General features: G+C 43.9%; 1 protein-coding gene across 1 annotated transcript in view; it reads right to left on the bottom strand.

The window, feature by feature from the left end:
* Positions 1–1,392: 1,392 nt before the first annotated feature.
* Positions 1,393–22,040, bottom strand: part of vwa3a (von Willebrand factor A domain containing 3A) — a gene marked incomplete at its 5' end in the record, with an annotated part of 59,730 nt that continues 39,082 nt past the window's right edge. The window contains 14 exons of the mRNA XM_084329135.1: positions 1,393–1,527; positions 1,935–2,035; positions 3,044–3,161; positions 3,831–3,985; positions 4,334–4,478; positions 4,839–4,983; positions 6,492–6,600; positions 6,866–7,018; positions 9,213–9,310; positions 9,537–9,638; positions 10,380–10,464; positions 10,575–10,739; positions 19,318–19,388; positions 20,828–20,987. Of these exons, the coding sequence (XP_084185261.1) occupies positions 1,494–1,527; positions 1,935–2,035; positions 3,044–3,161; positions 3,831–3,985; positions 4,334–4,478; positions 4,839–4,983; positions 6,492–6,600; positions 6,866–7,018; positions 9,213–9,310; positions 9,537–9,638; positions 10,380–10,464; positions 10,575–10,739; positions 19,318–19,388; positions 20,828–20,987 (1,641 nt within the window). The 3' untranslated portion in view covers positions 1,393–1,493. The remainder of the gene's footprint in view (positions 1,528–1,934; positions 2,036–3,043; positions 3,162–3,830; positions 3,986–4,333; positions 4,479–4,838; positions 4,984–6,491; positions 6,601–6,865; positions 7,019–9,212; positions 9,311–9,536; positions 9,639–10,379; positions 10,465–10,574; positions 10,740–19,317; positions 19,389–20,827; positions 20,988–22,040) is intronic.

Below are 22,040 nucleotides of genomic sequence, written 5' to 3' on the forward strand. Positions count from 1 at the left end.
GACACCGACAGGTGCATAGCTAATATACCTGCCTTAGGGTTCACCTCCATGACGTAGGGACCATGAACAAGCCAATGATTGAACTAGTTTGCAGAATATTATTTAGTTTTTAAGTATATTTTAAGTAAATCTGATAAATAAATAGATAGTAATAGTAAATAAAATAGAAATTGTTTAAATTGCCTACACCCTATGCTCTGTTACCTGGCTATACTGTACGACTCTGAACTCTGTTTCAATGTATTCCTACCTATAGTGCTGCCACTGTCTACAACTGCCCTACACTGTAATCATAATAATCTTTACACACCCCACTAGTCTATGAATATACTCTGTATGATAGCATGTACATTTGTACAATAATGCTGTATATATTAATGAACGATTAATTCAGATTAAACTGGACTTTGAATACGTCTTTCATTGCACACATTGCAACGTAGGCATGCAGCGACACACAAATGCGATGGGCGACACACACAGGAAACACACGTATACATTTATCTTTTTGAATCACAGATGAAATTTCGTCTCTGCGCCTGACCCATGACCCCGTCGTCCTTCCCCCCAAGGCAGGGCAGCCGGGAGCAGACATGGGTGGGTCGCGCAGGATAACTGGATAGGTGGTGTCGTCTTGTATTAGACAGGCTTTTGTCCCAATTGGCGCCTCATAGGGTTGCGGCATGGGGCCGCGCCCGGGGGCCAATCCAAGTGCTCCTGTCCGTCTTCGTCAGGGACACGACAGCGTTAGATCTGTTCTGCATGTTTTTCTATTGGGTGTATCTCTTTTTGGAGGGGCGAGCAAGGGGAGAACATGCAAACTCCACACAGAAAGGCCCGGGAGATACTTACCCCACCTGGGTACCTGGTTCCTGAATATATATTTATTCTTACCGTATATATATATATATATATATATACAATATATCCACCTGTAATATATTGAATATTTCATAGCTGCATGTAATCATTTTACATATCTGCAGATACTATATAGATCTATACATATTCCTTCCTTACCTACTCTAGTTACGCTGTTGGCCAGTATGACTAGGTCCATACTGTCTTTATGCCCATATTACATTACATATTGGTACAACTCTGTATACACCTGATTAGCAGTAGTACTAATTTATATATTTTATACCCAGTTTAATCACCTGTACATTGTATATTACTACTGCACTTTACTGTTACATTTGCACTCTGGTTGGATGCCAAACTTCTTTTCATTGTACTGTACTTGTGCTGTACATTGACAATACATGATTTGAATATAATCTTATCTAAAGTAGTCCACAATTGCCTCTGAATTGAAATAAGACACATTGATTTAAAACGTTTATTGTATGTCATCAGTTTTATTACAGAATAATACACATACTTATCACACAATTTACATATAATCTTATTACAGCGTTTATATCATGATTACTGCATTACTAAAACATCAGGAATATGCTACTGCAAAATTCACAGTATCGAAATATTGGTCAAGTTGCCTCTTGAGTCTTCATAATGATGTCTCTGTAAACAATGTTTCAAAAAAAGAGGGAAAGAAAGAAATCAGACTACATTCTATAATATGAACATCAAATGAATAGTATAGGCTTTTCACAGAATGTTTGTAGTTCTTTTTCTTCCAGAAAGGCTCCCTGCATGTAACGGTAACCATTGGTAACCACTTTCAAAAGAAAATGCCTAAGTTCTGTGTAGTGATAGAGTAAAGTAGGTAAACACAGGAAAAGCAAGATATTACTATTCTATTGTGAATAGAACAAGTAATAAGACACAAAATGATTATGTGTTTGTTGATATATTTCTCATTTATCAACACAACAATCGTTGTTTTGCACATACTGTAGCAACCGTGCAAGGCCTCTATTAGCAGTCATATTTTTTTTATTAGGAAATGTAGTGTACTGTATGCAAACCTAAATGCCCGGGCCTGTTTCTGGAACATTCTTAATTTGTTAATTTCCTTAACCAATCTCCTTAAGTCGTCTCCTTCAAAGTGTGGGAGCTCTTCTGGAACCTGTTGGGGGAAATAGGGAGGTGTGGTGGTTACGTCATTGTTGTTTCCAGCCGGTCCACCTCGCTTGAAATTGCAATGTATTTCCAATGGACACATTTGTAAATCGTCTCGTTTAAAACAAATAAAGCATGAACATTGGCATGGTGTACCTTTCTGTGTGTATTCATCCACAATCTATAGTTCAACATGAAACAATTTGCAATTAATCGTAAAATAATTACGTATAATTTTATTTCAACAAAAAATGCTTAAACAATAATGTTAGTGATAGAAGGGAACTCATTTTGTGCAAAAATGGAAAGCTTGATTGATTGATTGAAAACTTTATTAACAGATTGGAGAATGGGTAGAATACAGTATGGCTCAATACAAACAATTGTATACATGTACTGTATACATTGTATACATACAAGATATACAAATATACAGTACTGTTTAAGAGAAAGAGATCATAAAAAAATATATTGAGGCAGAATTATTACAATAGCCGATCCAGTTTCTTCCCCCTCGCATGTATACAGTATATTTCTTTTATGATCTCTTTCTCTTAAACATTACTGTATACTGTATTTGTATATCTTGTATGGCATAAATGTCTGGATGAAACAGTACTGTATATCTGTATGTCGTGTATGTCATAAATGTCTCGATGAATTGAAAATGGGGCACCCTAATGAAAACAAGACGAAAGTCTTTTTCAGGTCTGCATCCCCTTAACAATTGTTTGTATTGAGCCGTACTGTATTGTACCCGTTAATAAAGTTTTCAATCAATCAATCAATGGTGTTTGTTTTGGACTTTTGCCGATACCAAAATGTAAATATATCACTTACACAAGATGTAAATATATTACTTATGGCTGTAACATAATGTACATTATGTACTTTTTTTTTCTGTGGTCTAAATATGTCTGGTATGAAACAGGGAAAGCTGGTTCAATAGTATGTTGCTTTGACTATTGGCCCTGAAGCTATGACATGTGTGTGTTCACACTAAATCTTAACTCACGTGTCCATTAATGAGCCCAGACGCCAACCGCCCAGCGACGAGCATATCTGCATTATCACGACGGTGATAACGTCCCCCATTCTGGTGAGCCAGTTTCTTTAGGAAGTCCTTTGCCACACTGAGTGACGTGCACGCAGCGACCAGTCATTCAGTCGTGGTCGTTGTCATATCCCCACAGAAAGAAATGCAGTCAGACAAATTTTCATTCCAAATGTAAGATGGCACATTATTAACTTCAACTGCTATTAAACATATTGGTTTGTGTGAAATGTCTGTTTATCTTGTGTTTTTGTATCGCAGCATTCTAGTAGCTTGCACACATTGTTCAGATATTATCCTCCTCATCATGTATTCTCTGTAAACATTGACTTTGATTGGACATGTCCTCTTTCTGCAGTACATAGTGTGACTGAGCAGAACCAATGCTGTGTAGGATACTTGCTTTTGCCCCAGACTAAGACAGTTTGACCCAGCACATACAGTACATGGTTCATCGTTTCATAATCTTGATCCAGTCAAGTATAAAGCAAGATCGTTTTTGTAACTTCAGAGGTTGTACAATGTCAATTTTGGACTGTTGTATTCCCTCCCTCTCCCATGCGTGGAAATAAATATCTTTGTGTATTTCTTAACATTCGTCGGACTCTGACAATAGTCTTTGGCGGTCCTGAATTATTCTTGTACAATGACACTGGAGCATTTAAGGGAGCATTAAGTTATACAGCGACACAACATAATAGTTCTGTAGCCTGTAGTTCCAGTAAAAGCAGCAGCAGTCAGCCAGTACCTGTCGGTGCAGTTGTAAGAGACCGTGTGTACGGTGATGCATCTCTCTGCGATCAGTGTCTTGGTCTCTGTGAGGACCAGGCTGCAGCTGCAGTCTGGCTTCCCGTCACTCAACATGTAAAGACCCACCCTTTCGCCAAACAGCTCACAGCCGGTCTGGATAGAACAACAGACACATGGAGGTTAGAACGTCACATAACCGGTTTTAATGTAATACAACATGGTGCTTCATAGCCACGCTCCACCACCTCTCTGGTCATCTCCATGCTCATAGCCAGACCTGCGCTTATCCAAGACTGTGAATCAGTTGGGTAAATTTTTTTGTGCTTGTTGAAATGCCAATTATAAACTGTGGTTAAATACAAGGTTGAAACACCAACAACAACAAATGGCCTCTATGTTAATTTCATATGAAATACATATTATCTTGGTGAATCGTGGGTTTGACCCAGAGAGGGGGTGGGGCAGTGCAGAGCTCCGGGGCCAGACACATGGAGGGGGTACCTTCAGCGCCTCCAGGGTGCTGGTGCCTCCGTGGCTCTCCAGCTGAGACACCCACTGCACTGCGGCGCGGCACTGCTTCTCATAGGACTCCTGGAGGACGGGGCGCCACACCCTCACCTCCCCAGAGAACGCCAGCAAAGAGAACCTGGAGGGGGGGCATGGACACCATCACTACTGGGGTTAGAGAAAAGGGTTTTACTCTTCCCTCTCACAACTATAGTCGAGGTGTCCTTGAGAAAGGCACTTAACCCCTGACTGACCTATCTCAAACCCTGAGTGGAGCTGCTCAGTGGCGAACAGTAAGACTCAGTGTGGCTGCCCCATGGAAGCTCCCATGTGTGAATGTGTTGGACTATCTCTCCCCATCCAACTACTCCCCAGGGTCGTCACTGTAAATACGAATGCGTTCTCTTAGTCAACTTGCCTGCTTTCATCAAATGTAATATTTCCCAATAGAAGCCAACACAGGTTGGTCCTGACCACAGAACAGTGAACAATGTTGTACCTGATCCTGTTGCGGTACAGCTGGTCCCAGATCAGCGAGGACAACTCTCTTTTCAGTTGCCCCAGAGAGGGTGCCATGGAGCCGGACACATCCACCAGGACACACACCTCCTCCTCCAGCACCGTCCCAAACACACGCCTGCTGCCTGGAGAGAGGGAGGAACAAGAGAGACCATGGAATGATTGAAAGTCAATCTATTGAACGTAATATTCCTTCTTGCCATCACTATAAAGTATAAACTGAAGATCTGAAGTTCAGTCGAGGGCCTTAATGTGTATTATAGTCTTGTCCTGGGACACAGCGTAATTAAATGATATTGCTACCCTTGCCATTTGGGGAGTGACCAACAATATTAAAGTCTGTGATTTAGTTAAAGATACCAGGCTAGAAGGTTCATAGAAGGTTAGCTGTGGGTGCTTTATTTTCAGACAGTGTAGAGTAGGGCTATCAATTTGTCCCCAAGAATACCATTTGAATATGAATAGGCTGAAATTAGGCACATTTAAATATTAATGATAAAATGTAGGTATTATTACTACACTGAAGCTTAACACGTTTATTAACAATTAACAAGTGTGTTGTCTGTTCTATTTGCCATTATGGCTAGTACCAATAGGAAACTATTATTAAGGCATTTGGCTGTGCTATGTAACAACTATTTATTGGCTTGTATTGCAGGCAAATTTTTCCTAAATTAGAACCATTAGAAATCTACTCTGTGACTTGGAAGGGAGGATGATTGTGGGGAACATGTCAAGGGAGAGTGCCAACTTTGGGGAGGGACAAGGTCGCTGTGTTCCTGACAAGAATGTGGGGACCTCCTGCCCTGACCCCTGCTTCCCCGTCTCACAATGGGTGATTTTCTGACATTATAAATATCTGGTGTATATTGGGCAAAGTCAGACGCTTACTCTGACTCTGCAGATTCAGACCTTTTATATCGCCGTTTCTTTCATCTCCGTCTTGACTATTTTAATTCTCGATTCGAGGACAGAATCGGAACATTCTCCAACATCTCCCCCATATCAATATTTATTTTTAATTTTTTTTTTTTTTTACATTCGACTGGTAGTTTGGTATTCCAATTGGTGTGGTATTGTTTGTGTATTTGTGTTTCATTGCTGGTCTGTCTGTCTGTCTGTCTGTCTGTCTGTCTGCATCTCTGCATCTTCTGGCCGCCTCAGACCTACTCCTATCCAAGCTCCGGGAGGGTCATCAAAGAGAAGTCGCCTATTCTCAGTCCTTGCCCCACAATGGTGGAATGAACTACCCACCCCAGTTAGGACAGCCGAATCACGTCCAATCTTTCGCCGTCGACTAAAGACGCACTTCTTCAACCATTATCTGAATTAAAAAAAAAAAAAAAAAAAAAAAATCTAACCCTAACTAACCGTACTGTCATGCACTTGTCCTAATAAACTAACCTACACTGTAGCACTCAACACTTTGATGAACATTGTTGCTCAGCTGATAGAGTTGTGCCCTTCCTGATGGCTTGTCGTACAGAACTTGTAAGTCGCTTTGGATAAAAGCGTCAGCTAAATGACTAAATGTAAATGTAAATGTAAATGTCTGTCTGTCTGTCTGTCAGTCAGTCTGTCAGTCTGTCAGTCTGTCAGTCTGTCAGTCCGTGAGTCTCTGTAAATGTTTTACCGGTGAGCAGCCATTGCAGTCTGTGTATGTATCGTTGCAGCAGGCGGTGGGACTGGGCCAGATACTGCCTCAACTCTCCTTCAGTCAGCTGGGGGTGCCTGACTGCCCCCTGACAGCCACAAACAAACACACAACAACAACAACAAGCACAAATACCAACATACTACACTTATCTGAATATTACATCTCTCCTAAAGCTGCACTGTAGTGTGCAACCCAAAGGACAGAAGAGATCAAAAGATACAATTTTCATTACATTTCATACAGTACTATTATTTATTATTTCAATCCTCTTAACTTTCAAAAAGGATGCATTTCTTTTTGGAAATAACTCTAGAAACATTGACAGTATCACTTATTCTCCTCTCACTCACGTTGATGAGGACACTGGGGAGGATGGAGCAGTATTTGGCAGACACCGCGTTGAGAACAGAGGGGACCACTGTCTTGTGATGGGTACAGTACGGTCCAGATGCTAAGCGATGCAGGTCCAGCTTCAACTTCCTGATGCCATAACTCTTCAGCCACTAGGTGGCAGTATGAGAGAGGGGACAAAGAGGTCATACTGTACTTAGTATAAGCACAGAGGATCCATTAGGCATTAGTCATTCACGTAATTACAATCCTTTAGGAATATTTGTATATTTGTGCATCTACTCTAGAAGTGCATGATTGCCCATGGCCAAATCCAGGATGAGTCAGCTATGAATATTGGATTTTAACTTCTCCTCTCCCCTTGCTGCATATTTATCATCATGTTTTGGTCTGGCAACAAGACAGAGTACATCCCATGGATACCTGTAGTCCCGCCCCTCAAGAAGAATATTATATTTTACATTTACCTTTTGTTATTTAGTTGACGCTTATCCAAAGAGACTTACAAGTCAGCAGGAGGGGTCACTGGCATTGTCAAAATAGTGTCGATCTTGACTGTTACACTCTGAGTGCATAGTAGTATAGACATGTTAGCATGATAGGTAATAGTATAAGTATAGTAGCATAGTAGTAAGGTACATAATAGTACAGACAGTAAGATGTTTTTCTTTCTTTTTATCAGATTGTTTGAAGAGGTGTGTTTTTGGTTGACGGTGGAAAGTTTGCCGGGTTTCAGCTGACTGTGGTGGGAAGCGAGGACTGATAATAGCCTGCTATGTTTTGATGACCCCCCAGGAGCTCAGATAGGAGTGGGTCTCAGGCGGCCAGAAGATGCAGAGCGTAGGGGTCTTGAGGGTGTGTAGTTAGAGACCATTGACCGGAGGTAGGAGGGAGCCGTTCCCCTTGCTGCACAGTATGCCAGGTCAAGGACCTTGAAGCAGATTCGCGCAGCAATGGGAAGCCAGTGCAGCTCTCCAAGAAGTCGGGTAACGTGGGCCGACTTTGGTAGATTGGAGATCAGACAGGCCACTGCGTTTTGTATGAGTTGAAGTGGCTTGGTGGCGGTAGTTGGTAGACCAGCTAGCAGTGCATTGCAGTAGTCGAGGCGAGACATGTTGATTGCAGGAGGAGTTGAGTGGCTTCTTTTGTCAGGAAGGGGCGGATCCTTCTGACGTTGCTCAGGAAGAATCTGCAGGTTCTGGTTGTTGAGGCGATGTGAGCAGAGGTTCAGCCGGTTGTCAAAGACTACACCTAGGTTCTTGGCGGTCAGGGATGGAGCCACGGCTACATTCTTCACTGTGATAGAAAGGTCGGTCAGCGGGGAGGATTCGACCGGCAGGTGAAGTATCTCTGTTTTGCTTAGATATTATGTATAAGAATACCTAGTAGAATGAGGAGACCATGAGACTGTGATATTGCGTCGACCGAGTAGGTCTGTGTTCCTATAACAACTCCATGAGCAAAACTAGCTGTCGTCCCCACCTACTAGCAATTCTAAATAGGAATCTTGTCAATTGTCATGGTTAAGTTAAGTCTTGAGTGAATGGGTGGATGGGTGGATTAATGGATTGGTTTGCTTTCATCTTACCTATGGATCTACATCCTTCAGAAAAGTATGAAAAGTTATAGTCTTCGCTCCCAGGACATATTCTTACTATCTGTCCCTAAAGCCCGTACTGAATTTGGAAAAAGGGTGTTTAGGTATGCTGCTCCCTCTGAATCAGTTGAAAAATTATTCAGGAGCTGGTCTCACTGAATGCAATTAAAGTAAATCTTAATCATTTGGAAACAGGTACATCTGGCTACAGATGTTCTGACTGATTAATATTGCCCCTGTATGATCCCTGATGTTGATGACTTGTGACCAGTGTAGGGGCGACAGTGGCTCGGGAGGTAGAGCAATTGTCTGGCAATCCGGAGGTTCCCGGTTCGATTCCTGGGCAGAGTGTCGATGTGTCCTTGAGCAACCCCTAATTGCTCCCGATGAGCAGGTTGGCACCTTGCATGGTTGCCGTTGGTGTGTGATTGTGTGAGTGAACGTAAAATGTGAGTAACAAATTGTAAAGCGCTTTGGATAAAAGCGCTATATAAAAAAGCAGCCATTTACCATTTACGACAAATATTTATTTGATATATTATGATTCTGTACTTTTTTTTTTTTTTCATTGTAAATTGTTATATTTATTATAATTTTCATGTCTGCAACCCTGTTCATTGTGCTGCTGCCTGTCTTGGCCAGGATACTATTGTAAAATATATTTTTAATCTCAATGAGACTTTTCTTAGTTTAATAAAATGAATTGACAAACAAATGGTGCTGATGCTAAGATGTTCTTCACATCGTACCTGTTTGGAGGAGCAGACGTCTTCTTGTTTGGGCACAATCACAGAGGGGATTGACTTGCGAACACTTTTAGGTTTGGGGTAGGACTTGTATACCACACCTGCAACGGGAGGAAAGGTTTAAGGTTAAAAGGTCATTATAATATTTAGAGTTAGGTCGTAAAATGTACACGTAAAATGTCATACAGTCATCGACCCTATTCACACAGCGGTCATTTTGCTCTTATGTCATGCTCAGGTTGGGTTCCTTTCCACCCTGTTCCAAGCTAAATAGCTACTGTGTGAATATGGTCAATGGAGAATGCATGCATGCTTTCTCTTCCTCACCCAGTTGGCCATCCTCAAGGTAGAAGACAGATTGGGACACGTCCGTTTTTTTCTTTGGCTTGGCCCTTGTTCCTGAAGGGCGCCAATCACTTATGGGTTGAGCTAAAAAGAATAAACAATAAACAAACAATTAAATTCTTCAGATGAATAACCATCCAAGTCTGTTTGAATGTTTTCAGACCTAATTATCTAAAGATGGAAAGTTATAGTACTGATGTATCACCCAAATAGCATTTGATGAAATATTACTTTCAAGGAAATCACAGATAGAAAAGACATTGAAAACACAGGCCATTACAAATAGCTACCTAACCAAACCCAGGCATCAAACCATCCGTTTCATGTTGCCTCTGTATCGCTGACATCCCACAAGGCACAGTAGGTAAACAACAACAACAGTCACTTAGTGAGCGCAGTTTCTTTTTTTGTCGAGGACAGAAATAGCATAATCATCTTTTATTTAGCAGACAGCAAGCGGACAGACAGACAGACCTGAGCCGACAGCCTAATGCACCACACGTAATTAAAGAGAGAAAAGAACAAGAGTGCAAAATGAGTAGAGGTCAGCATCTTGAAGAAACAGGCGAGAGAGAACTTGCTATAAAAAGATAGGGGCACTTTTTAAGCTCCTTTCTCGACTAGTGCAACTACTGCGTTTTTTTGTCTACTATTAAAGTGGCTAAGCTGTGATGTTGTTTTATTATGTTATATTAAGGTGTTATTACTAAACATGCTTGCTAATGGGAGATTTGACATGTATTTAGCTTGAGGCGTTAACCTCTTTAAGGTAACGTGATTCCAGGCAGCGTGTCCGGGCGTTTCCCTGGCAATCCCATGACTCACCTGGGGGTATGGCAGCTCTGGATGTGCTGGGGCTCCGTGTGAGGGACCTTTGTGTAGACGTCCCTGATCTTGTTTCTCTGGCTTGCTGGAATCAATCACAAGATAATTTCATAAATGTATTAAAAGATTGTCATTTCACACAGTGAATCACATGTTAAGTGGGCTGGGGATGTGTGTGTGGGGGTGTCCTCTGACCAGCTTGGCTAGGGTGAGTGCTGTGGGTCGGATTGTGCGAATGGATCCCTCTCTGGGCTTGGTGGACTGGGGAGACAGAGCTGGAGGACTATTCCCCAGAGAAAGTTCTTCTGCTGGGCATGTACAGCTAGCTCTCTGGGTCAGAGACTCCACCAGCATGAAGCTCTGGAAAAAAAGACACACGTTGAAAACAGTGATCCTTCTGGTAAAATATACAAGAGAGTTGAATCAAAGTGTAGCTATTGTTTTCAAACTGCGGTCGGGACTAGGGATGCATCTATAGAAATACTGGTATCAGATATCGGTTCGGTTCTAAAATGAGTATCATTTTATTATAAAATTCAGAGAATTTACCCAATGCTAAGAAACTAAAGCAGAGACTTCCGGTTTGAGACGTTCGGGTGAGCAGCCACATGAAAGAGCTCCCGGTCGGTGAATATCAAGAAAAGGAAGTAAAACAATACAAAGCGAAATAAAAAGTGAATGATTCAGACTAGCATGACGCAGTGGGCAGCTAGCATACAGACTGACATCCAAGTTAAAATACAGATCGCCCAGGACATGCGGGCTAGCACACGGGCTATCGAGTTAGCTAACCAAGCTATCCAAGCTAACACACGGGCTATCCGGGCTATCCAAGCTAGCACACAGGCCTGGCTGGAGGAGCTGCAAGCTAACATGGAAGTTAACACGATGAATACGATGCAGCAAGTGATACAAGCTAATGTGGCGTTGGACCGCAGCGAGGCCTGGCTGGAGAAGGAGCTGCAAGCTAACATGGAGGTTAACACAATGAATGCGACGCAGCAAGGGATACAAGCTAACGGGGTGTTGGACTGCAGCGAGGCCTGGCTGGAGGAGCTGCAAGCTAACATGGAAGTTAACACGATGAATACGACGCAGCAAGGGATACAAGCTAACGTGGTGTTGGACCGCAGCGAGGCCTGGCTGGAGAAGGAGCTGCAAGCTAACATGGAGGTTAACACGATGAATATGACGCAGCAAGTGATACAAGCTCGTTCGGGTGAGGTGAAACGGACGGCCCCCAGGGGAAGGACGGGGAGACGCTGGATACAACCGGATCAACCAGGACTCGGGCACCGAGGTCGGCCGGACCATCCGCACACGAGATGCAAAATGTTGGACATGAAGAGAGGCTTGGAGAGTCTCCTTTGGGGTGTATCTCCGTCTCTGGGGGGGGGGCTTCTCCAGTGGGAGGGCTGATCCCCCCCCCAAACCGCCAATCGGGGAAAGAGTGCTAACCATATAACCATTTATGTTCACTTCATTCTTTCTTATTGTGTTGTTAGTTAGTCCCCTATCCTTTCCTCTACTGGGCCTGGCCCAGTTGATTCAAGGGACCTGTGTCGCTGGGGGCCCGGCGGCGCGCGCATCAGCCTGGGATATGGGGGGCTCCTATGGGCTTAACTCAGGGGGGGGGGGGGGGTGTCAGGGGAGGGGGACCATCGTTTCCGCGGTTTGGCCCGGGGGAGTGGGGTCTTGGATGTTGTGGGGTCGTCGTCCGTGGGGTGGGGTGCTGGGTGGCATGGGAGGTAGCGGGCTTGGCTCGGTGGGGGGGAGTACCACCCCTCGCCCCTCTACTGGGCCTGGCCCAACCAAATTCAAGGTACCCGTGTCGCTGAATACTCGGCCACGCGTGAGACGGCCCTGGGATGTGGGGGAGCCCTGTTTCTGGGGGTGGATGGCGGGAGGGGGGGGGGCCCTCTCATGGGGGTCTGGGAGGCTGAGCGTGGCCGAATTCAAGGGGCCCATGTGGATGTACTGTTGTGTTGTTGATGTCATTGTAGATATGGTGTAAGTGTTGTTTGTCTATAAATGTTAATAAAAAATGTAAGTTTAAAAAAAAGAAACTAAAGCAACGTGATTCACAGATGTTTGGTCATTAACCACCTGTGTATATAACCACCATCTTGACTGCATGTGCATTGCAAGCTATAACACTGACGAAGGAATATGTAATTCCGAAACATGTTTGTTTCAGGCTGCCATTAAATACTTGAACCTGAGAGTGCTGGTCTAGCTTCACTGCTTCTTTTTTATATAATACTTAATGGGATTTCAGCACCCAGTGTCGAATCTTGAGAGCGCGGTCTAACTTGACATTGGAAACATATAAGCATGGTAGATCTCTCTAATGGAAACAAATTTACCCTTGGTACAGTATACACTCACAGTAAAAGCAATGTATCGACCGATACTGAAAGGTTAAAGGAACACGCCAACATTTTGGGAAATTAGCTTACCATCTTCTCCAGAGAGAGACAAAAAGATAGATACCAGTTTCCTCTCTGTGTGTTCAGTAGAAAGCTATCTGGCTGCATGTTAGCCTAGCTTAGCACAATGAATGGAAGCGGACATGGCCGGTTAGCCTTCGGGAGAGGTGTTAGTTGGACAATGGCGTGTTCCTTTAAGTCTTGGAATCTGTGGCCTCATGCCTCCCTCGTCGGGACCCACTGGTGGGTCAGGAGGGTTGCAGGATGAGGAGGGAAGAAAATGCTGAAGGTTTGCCTGGTCAGTCAAACAGTAGCCTAACATCCTTGTCCAAATTACTTACAACTGTGAACAGAATTCATGGGTTAATGATATTTCCTCTAACATAGACTGGAGTTCAAATTAACCCCAGACAACGGTTGATTCTTGGTGGGTCCCCAGCTAAATAACATCTCTTGTTGTGGCCGCACCATGAAAATTACTATCATAAAAAATATTACACTGACCACCATGACATAGACTAGAGCTTTATGGGGCGGAACCCAAGAACAAGCTCCAATTGTGAGGTTCGCCTCTTCCCTGGACCTTTAATTCCCTGTCTCCTCACCTCTCTAGCCCCCACCCTCGCGTTCGTTTACTCTCGTCTGCTCTTCAGCAGCCCACACCCTTGGACTATCTTTCATTATGTGTTTGATTGGTCCGTGCCGAACACACACTTCTAGTCAAGTATCAATTACCTTCACGCACCTGATGTGTGTTCTAATTAGCGCCCCAGTGGGCTTTAAATACCTGGATCTCCCCCCCAGTCCTTGTCGGGTCGTTCTCTATCTGTAAGCTCCTACGGGAGATTCCCTATCTGTATCTGTTTCTGTATTCTGTATGCTGTTTCATCTCCGGCGTGAGACGAGGTGCAAGCCTTCGCCTGTCCCTGTTCCCCTCTCCGTTGCCCCTGTTCCTGCCCTGTCCTTTGCCCTGGCCCTGTCCTTTAGCCTTAGCCCCTTAGCCTGCTCGCCTCTTAAAGGCACAGTGCCTATTTTCCCTAGTTCTTGTTTTCCAGTATTTTGTGTTCTCCCTTAAAGGGACAGTGCCGCTTTCCTGTTGTATTCAATAAATGCCCAGTTCTTGGCTTACTCTCATACCTGTCTTGTGTTGTGCGATTGGGGTCGGTTACAAACCATAACAGTACGACCCGACCAGTCGACGACCCCAGCCAGTACAGACAGTGTATGTTGAGTTTGCCTTTTTTTTGTTCCCTGTTAGCTCCCCTGTTAGTCTCCCCTGTTAGCTCCCCTGTTAGCCCTTGTTAGTTCCCCTGTTGACTCCCCTGTTAGCTACCCTGTTAGCTCCCCTGTTAGCCTGTTAGCTCCCCTGTTAGCTTTGTTAGCTCCTCTAGTTACCCCTCAGCTCCTCTAGTTACCCCTCAGCTCCTCTAGTTACCCCTCAGCTACCATAGTTACCCCTCAGCTACCCTAGTTACCCCTCAGCTACCCTAGTTACCCCTCAGCTACCCTGTCCCTTTGCTAGCCCCACTTTTGGTGTAGCTTCCCCTGCTAGCATGGCCCAGTAATTTTTTGTTTGTTGCCTTGTTTATGTCCCCTGCCCCTCTGTCTGTATTTTTGGGTCGCCCGGTGGCTACCGTGGAGGGGGGAGTACTGTGAGGTTCGCCTCTTCCCTGGACCTTTAATTCCCTGTCTCCTCACCTCTCTAGCCCCCACCCTCGCGTTCGTTTACTCTCGTCTGCTCTTCAGCAGCCCACACCCTTGGACTATCTTTCATTATGTGTTTGATTGGTCCGTGCCGAACACACACTTCTAGTCAAGTATCAATTACCTTCACGCACCTGATGTGTGTTCTAATTAGCGCCCCAGTGGGCTTTAAATACCTGGATCTCCCCCCCAGTCCTTGTCGGGTCGTTCTCTATCTGTAAGCTCCTACGGGAGATTCCCTATCTGTATCTGTTTCTGTATTCTGTATGCTGTTTCATCTCCGGCGTGAGACGAGGTGCAAGCCTTCGCCACCTGTCGCGTTTGCCTGGAGTGGGACACAGTACTGCGCTCTCTAATTCTCTACGGGAGGTATTCCAGTGTTCCACTCCAGACCCCGCGCCAGACGCGTTCCTACAGCTGATGCACTCCTACAGCAGACGCGCACCACTCCAGACTCCGCGCTGATGCGCTCCTACTGCAGACGCACACCACTCCAGACTCCGCGCTGATGCGCTCCTACAGCAGACGCGCACCACTCCAGACTCCGCGCTGATGCGCTCCTACAGCAGACGCGCACCACTCCTGACTTCGCGCTGATGCGCTCCTACAGCAGACGCGCACCACTCCAGACTCCGCGCTGATGCGCTCCTACAGCAGACGCGCACCACTCCAGACTCCGCGCTGATGCGCTCCTACAGCAGACGCGCACCACTCCAGACTCCGCGCTGATGCGCTCCTACAGCAGACGCGCACCACTCCAGACTCCGCGCTGATGCGCTCCTACAGCAGACGCGCTCCTTAAGCTGACGCGCACCACTTCAGACGTTTAGCCGGCGCGCTACCACTCCAGACACGCATCGCTCTCTAATTCTCTACGGGAGGATGTGTCTCTCCGAGCCGGCGCGCTCTCCGAACCGGCGCATTCTCCAAGCCGACACGCACCACTTCAGACGCTTAGCCGGCGCGCTACCACTCCAGACGCGCATCGCTCTCTAATTCTCTACGGGAGGATGCGTCTCTCCGAGCCGGCGCGCTCTCCGAACCGGCACGTTCTCCAAGCCGACGCGCCCCACTCCAGACGTCTAGCCTGCGCGCTCCTACTCCATCCCTGTAAGCAGCTCTGACCCTCGCCCTGTCCAAGGCCTTAACCCTGTTCTCTCTGTCCCTGTCTCCAGCCCGCCTCCGCGGGCCTCTGTCCCTGTTCCCCTCTCCAGTGCCCCTGTCCCTCGCAGTGGCGAATCCTTGTGGAAGCCAACGGAAGCCATGCCTCCCTATAAATTCATATCAAATTATGAAATATGAAAAAAAAAAAAAAAAATTAAAATATAATTTTTTTTAATATAGTTTACATTCTTTTTCATCTGTGCATCTGTGTTTTTTTTTTTTTTTTTTTTTAATGTCTCCCTCTTCTCCTTCTCACTCCCTCTAACACACTGTCAGACTGTGCTCACTACTGCAGCTAGTATAGGAGAGAGGCAGTGGGTAGGTCTCTTTCTCCAGGCTTCCAGCATTATAGAGTGAGTCCAAACTCCAAATCCGATCCTAGCCAATCAGATTCGAGCTGACTGCCACTGTGCCACACCCTAAAAGTTTAAAACGGAGCTGGGAGGAAGACGTTCAGCATATTTTCCACCTGGAGGCGGGGCACTCAGAAGATTGATTGATTGATTGATTGATTGAAAAGTTTATTAACAGATTGCAGAATGGGTACAGTACAGTACAGCTCAATACATACAATTGTTAAGGGGATGCAGACCAGAGAAAGACTTTCATCTTGTTTACATCAGGGTCCCCCATTTTCAATTCATCATAACATATATGACATACATGACATACAGATAGACAGTACTGCTACATCTATACATTTATGACATATCAGATTTGCAAATACAGTACTGTTTGTGATACAAAAGTGTCCAGAAAAGGAGTGTATATACATTTGGCATAGAAACTGTACATTTTTGAAGTTCACGTTTCCACCTGACTACCTAACGTGACATCCCAGTACAGTACTGAGGACCAGCAGAGCACACCACTGTGGATATTATGATTTAACAAATCTATCTGGCAAGAGGAGGACCACATTATTGACCAGGTAAGAACTGAGCAGCCTGACTAAGGACTAACTAACGTTATCAGGCAAGCTTGTATACCCTTTCATGACTGCAATGCAAGCCAGGGGCTGGAATACGCAGTAACTTATTCCTCCGTAGTAGCCAGGTTAATGTGCACCATCAAGCACTGCTTAAAAGCTAGCGGTGGGTCCAAAATATATCGGATATAAATGTCAAAGGTACCCAGCGTTCCATTAGGGTTTCACACACAGATGCGGCGGGGTTTGAAAGCTTGGCGTTGCTAATAAACATTTTAAATCATTTTTATAAACGAGTAAAACTGAGGCTGAAATGACTGCTTCCGCATTTTACAGTAGGAGCGCTCTGATGGCTGGGCGCGCGGCGCAACAGACACGTGAATGAATGAATGAATGAATGAATGAATGAAAACTTTATTTAACAGATTGCAGAATGGGTACAATACAGTACGGCTCAATACACACAATTGTTAAGGGGATGCAGACCAGAGAAATACGTTTGTCTTGTCACGTTTGTCTAATAGACAGTCATATTCTCTCCCGGTGTTCTGCGGAATCCTACTCCCTCCTCGAAAACAACACCGGCCGTATGTATATTTCTCTCCCACCCACCCACCCCCTCCTAATGTACAGTCCCCTCCCCATCATATGTATATACTCTGTCAGGATCTAGGGGTAACAGTACTGTATATTTGATGTCATGATGTCTTGTATGTCATAAATGTCACTATGAATTGAAAATGGGGGACCCTGATGTAAACAAGACAAACGTCTTTCTCTAGATAGATAGATAGATAGATAGATAGATAGATAGATAGATACTTTATTAATCCCCTTGGGGAAATTCAGGGTATCTCGCAGCTCACATAGTATACAGACATTGACCATTCCCATACAGTAGTTACACGTTATGTCTGCATCATGAATTAAAATAAGTACATGATAAAATTCAATTAAATCATACCCATCAATATTAAAATTAAAATTAAAATAGTAGCGTGATTAGATAAAAGCAGGTGTATAAAAACAGATGTAAAAACAGGTGTAAAAACAGGTGTAAAAACAGGTGTAACTATAATACGCTGTTGTACAGTCTGATGGCTGTGGGGACAAAGGACCTCCTTATAGGACCTCTGGTCTGCATCCCCTTATACAATTGTGTGTATTGAGCCGTACTGTATTGTACCCATTCTGCAATCTGTTAAGAAAGTTTGACTGGCCGCCGAGCCATACTGTAGTGTACATGGTGACTACTTGACTAAAAAAAAAAAAAAAAAAAAAAAAAATTAATAAAAATATTTAATAAAAAAATTTTAATAATTTTTTTTGGCTTCCCCTGTTATTTTACCCACGCGACGCCACTGGTCCCTCGCCCTGTCCAAGGCCTTAACCCTGTTTTCTCTGCCCCTGTCTCCAGCCCGCCTCCCCGGGCCTCTGTCCCTGTTCCCCTCTCCGTTGCCCCTGTTCCTGCCCTGTCCTTTGCCCTGGCCCTGTCCTTTAGCCTTAGCCCCTTAGCCTGCTCGCCTCTTAAAGGCACAGTGCCTATTTTCCCTAGTTCTTGTTTTCCAGTATTTTGTGTTCTCCCTTAAAGGGACAGTGCCGCTTTCCTGTTGTATTCAATAAATGCCCAGTTCTTGGCTTACTCTCATACCTGTCTTGTGTTGTGCGATTGGGGTCGGTTACAAACCATAACACCAATGAATGGAGTTTTACCATAGACGTATTTTCAATAGAATCTTTTTTTTTACTTGAAATGCAAACCATTTGAATCCCAAGGTGGTTTTACTCATCTAGCAGGCTGTGATTTAAAAATTTTATTAAAATGTATATTCAAATGAACTATATCTTAAAGGAACATGCCAACATTATGGGAAATGCGCTGACTGCATTTCTGATACCAATTTCCTCTCTGTGCATTCAGTAAAGCCATCCAGCTGCAAGCTAGCCTAGCTTAGCACAAATTAATGGAAGCAGATATGGACCAAGCCTAGCTGTTTGCCAAAGATATCTCTCCCAGGGTTTTAAGCTAGTGGTCCGTATCCACTTCCTTCATTTGTCCTAAGCTAGGCTAGCTTGCAGCCGGATTGGTTTCTACTGAACACGTAAATTGGTATCTATCTTATTGTCTGGCTCTGGAGGAGACTGTAAGCGCATTTCCCATAATGTTGGCGCGTTACTTTAACATTTGGAATTGTGGCAGAAAATGCAACCACATTGACTGCCTGCTAGATGAGACTGCCTGCACAACCACATTGGGATTCACATGGTTTGCATTTTATTTGATTTTATTACATCTATGGGCAAAAAACCTGTTCAACTGAGACTGTTCCTGGGTCCACCTTGTAGCATTTCCTAACAAACTCTACTATTATCAATAGAGTATTATGTATGTTCAATACAGGATGACCCATCTCTCTAGCAATCTGTTCATCTATATATATTTAAATTTTTTAGATACAAACATCTCATAGACCAGCAATGTCACTTAACTAACTCACTCTGTCACCTGCACCTTCAGTCACCCGCGGTTCGCCACTCTGCTCCCTAGTGGCGGTTCACAGGGAAGGCACTTTGACTCAGAGTTCAGAGAATCACATCTATGACATGGGCGTGTCCTCTGTTAACGTTGCTCATTGTGTTTTGAACAGAGGACAGTTCTGTGGTAAACCTTTCTGCAGCCTATCCTTCTGTCCTGACCCCTCTCTGCTCTTACCTTCTGCCAGTAGCCTGCTGCCCTCTTCATCTCTACAAACAGAGCTGTGGTGTCATCACTCTCCAGGATGCCTGTGGAGAGGAAAGGAAAGGAAGGGACTCTGTTTCCATCAAGAATTACACACACATTATTATTATTATTATTATTATTATTATTATTATTATTATTATTATTATTATTATTATTATTATTATTATTATTATTATTACAAATCCAGAGCATTGAACATATTCACACGGTGGCCATTTTGCTTTTATTTCATGCTCAGGTTGGGTTCCTTTCCACCCCACACACACGCACTCTTCTTTTGCATTTCCGACAGCAGAAGGATAATGAAAGAGGTTCATACAGCGAGATGGAGAGGGAGAGAGAGGGTGAAGCTGCAGCATACACACCTGACAGATTTGCACAGAAAACACACACGCATTAACATTAACATTCTGAACGTATAACTCATTATAACCGCAGAGCCTGAATGGACAGATTACTTTTGTCTCCCTCTGTCGTTCCCTCAGCTACTTGTCCTCCAAGTAGCTTTGTGATAAAAGGCTTGAGCGGCTCTCTCACCTTGTCTGACCGTTCACTGCGGTGTGGAGCGGAGGTGCTGGGTGTAGTGGAGGACCTCCCCAGTCTGTGTCCATGACGAACCCACCCCTCAGGTGAAGGACTCACAATGGCTTGGGACTTACTGAAAACTTGGTATCTCGTGTACTGCGTGCAAAATGCGGTTACGGTTGGGGTGGGTTTATACACGAGATACCATGTTTTTAGGGAGTCCCAGTTAGGAATGCTAGCATACAATTCTAGAGTGCTGAATTTACTATTACAGTTGTGAAAATGTGGAATGTGCAGGGATTATTGATCATGAAAACCACTCATTCTACCAACAAGCAGCCAATGGGAGCAATGGTGGCTTAAGTGTTAGAAAAGTGGACGTGTGGTTGGACGCTGGTTCCAATTCCCAAATTGGCTTGGACCAGAATCTGGGTGGACCAATTATAGCTGAAGTGGCCTTGAGCAAGGCACTTAAACCCCCCTCTACTACAGTCCTTCTCAGACTCTTGTATTGATCTGATGTCTGTATAAAACAAAGATCCTCTAATAAGGGAAGATAATGCATTAAAACCTGTGGCAATGGGATGAGAAGGGCTCATTTAGTCTTTTGAAAGGTCTCTGTCTAAAAGCAGTTTGGTGAGTCATGTTACTGTGTGTGTGTGTGTGTGTGTGTGTGTGTGTGTGTGTGTGTGTGTGTGTGTGTGTGTGTGTGTGTGTGTGTGTGTGTGTGTGTGTGTGTGTGTGTGTGTGTGTGTGTGTGTGTGTGTGTGTGTGTGTGTATCAATGTGTTTGTGTGTGTGTGTACGTATACACGTACATGTCGCTGAAAAAGTGCAGACATGCTCAGCATATCTACCCTGGATAAACAATGGTTTAAAAAATAAATAAATAATACAATATAGGGTAGGTGTATATGTTTGTGAGCTAATGTTTGTAAGTGTGTGCTCTCTAGTACCTGTCTCATTACTCCACAGAAAGTGCCCCCTGCTGGCCTGTGCCAGCCTCTTCAGTGACCCGACTGTCTGGTCATCTGTCTCATCTCTGGTCAACAGACAGACATGCAGACTCAGGGGCTTGTCCCTGCAGCGCTCAGACACATATGAACACACCACATCCTGAAACAAGCAGAGACACAACAGCCTTTCAACAACAACGTTGGCATTCTGAACCCTTTGTAACTAGAGGCCTGATCAAGACCATGATACACAAGCAATAACTACTCCAGGTAATGAAGCTAGATGGGCCATTTTGTTAACATTTTCAGTATCTATAGGCTTACGAGAGTAAGACTTAACTGTTTTTTCTTAACTAATGTTTGTCCCAAATTACCACCCATGTTGAGGGCAATATTGCCCACCTACATTGCCTCAAAGCCTTGCCAATGTATCTTTGCAATGTATGCATCTTTAGTTCCATAGAGGTTGGCATGTAAACCGTTTAAATTGGCATCTCAAGCTACGCCCTCTTTTCTTGATCCTCCAATCATAACTTTCGCTTCTCTCTACAAACTTGTCCAAGGAAAGCAACCGTTGTGATTGGAGGATCAAGAAAAGAGGGCAGGGTTTGAGATAGGTGAATTACATTATAGTTGCTAGATCGCAACATTGTTGTAACAGTTGGACATCCTTTCCAAAACATGACCAAAAACTGTTGATAATCAGCTGAACTTCTTTCTTTAGTATAGAACTTATAAATGTAATATATTGGCAACCATTTAAAGGAGTTGGCAGGGTTAGGTTGTTCCCTCCTAACCGGTACAAGCCTACTATCTGAAATGCTACACTATCAGCAAACTCCAGGGTCTGTAGCATCCATTTCATCCATACTCTCACCTATCATACCCTGATCATACTGGATGTTTCCAGGGACCAAAATAAGTCGCAGATGCGTACATTTTGTGCAATAGCTTTGAAACACTGAAACAGTCTTTAACACTAGAACAGCCATGGAGAAAATGTCACTGATTCCCGCCGGAAGGGGTCAGATAACCCCACAGCTTATATGAGAAATATGAGAAAAATAAACTATATAATTACCTCTTAATATAAAAATATGAGGTTTACCACAGGTTACAAAACAGACACAAAATAATAATAATAATAATAATAATAATAATAATAATAATAATAATAATAATAATAATAATAATAATAATAATAATAATAATA

Source organism: Notolepis coatsorum, assembly GCF_963971535.1.
Source record: "Notolepis coatsorum genome assembly, chromosome: 14".
Classification (NCBI taxonomy): domain Eukaryota; kingdom Metazoa; phylum Chordata; class Actinopteri; order Aulopiformes; family Paralepididae; genus Notolepis; species Notolepis coatsorum.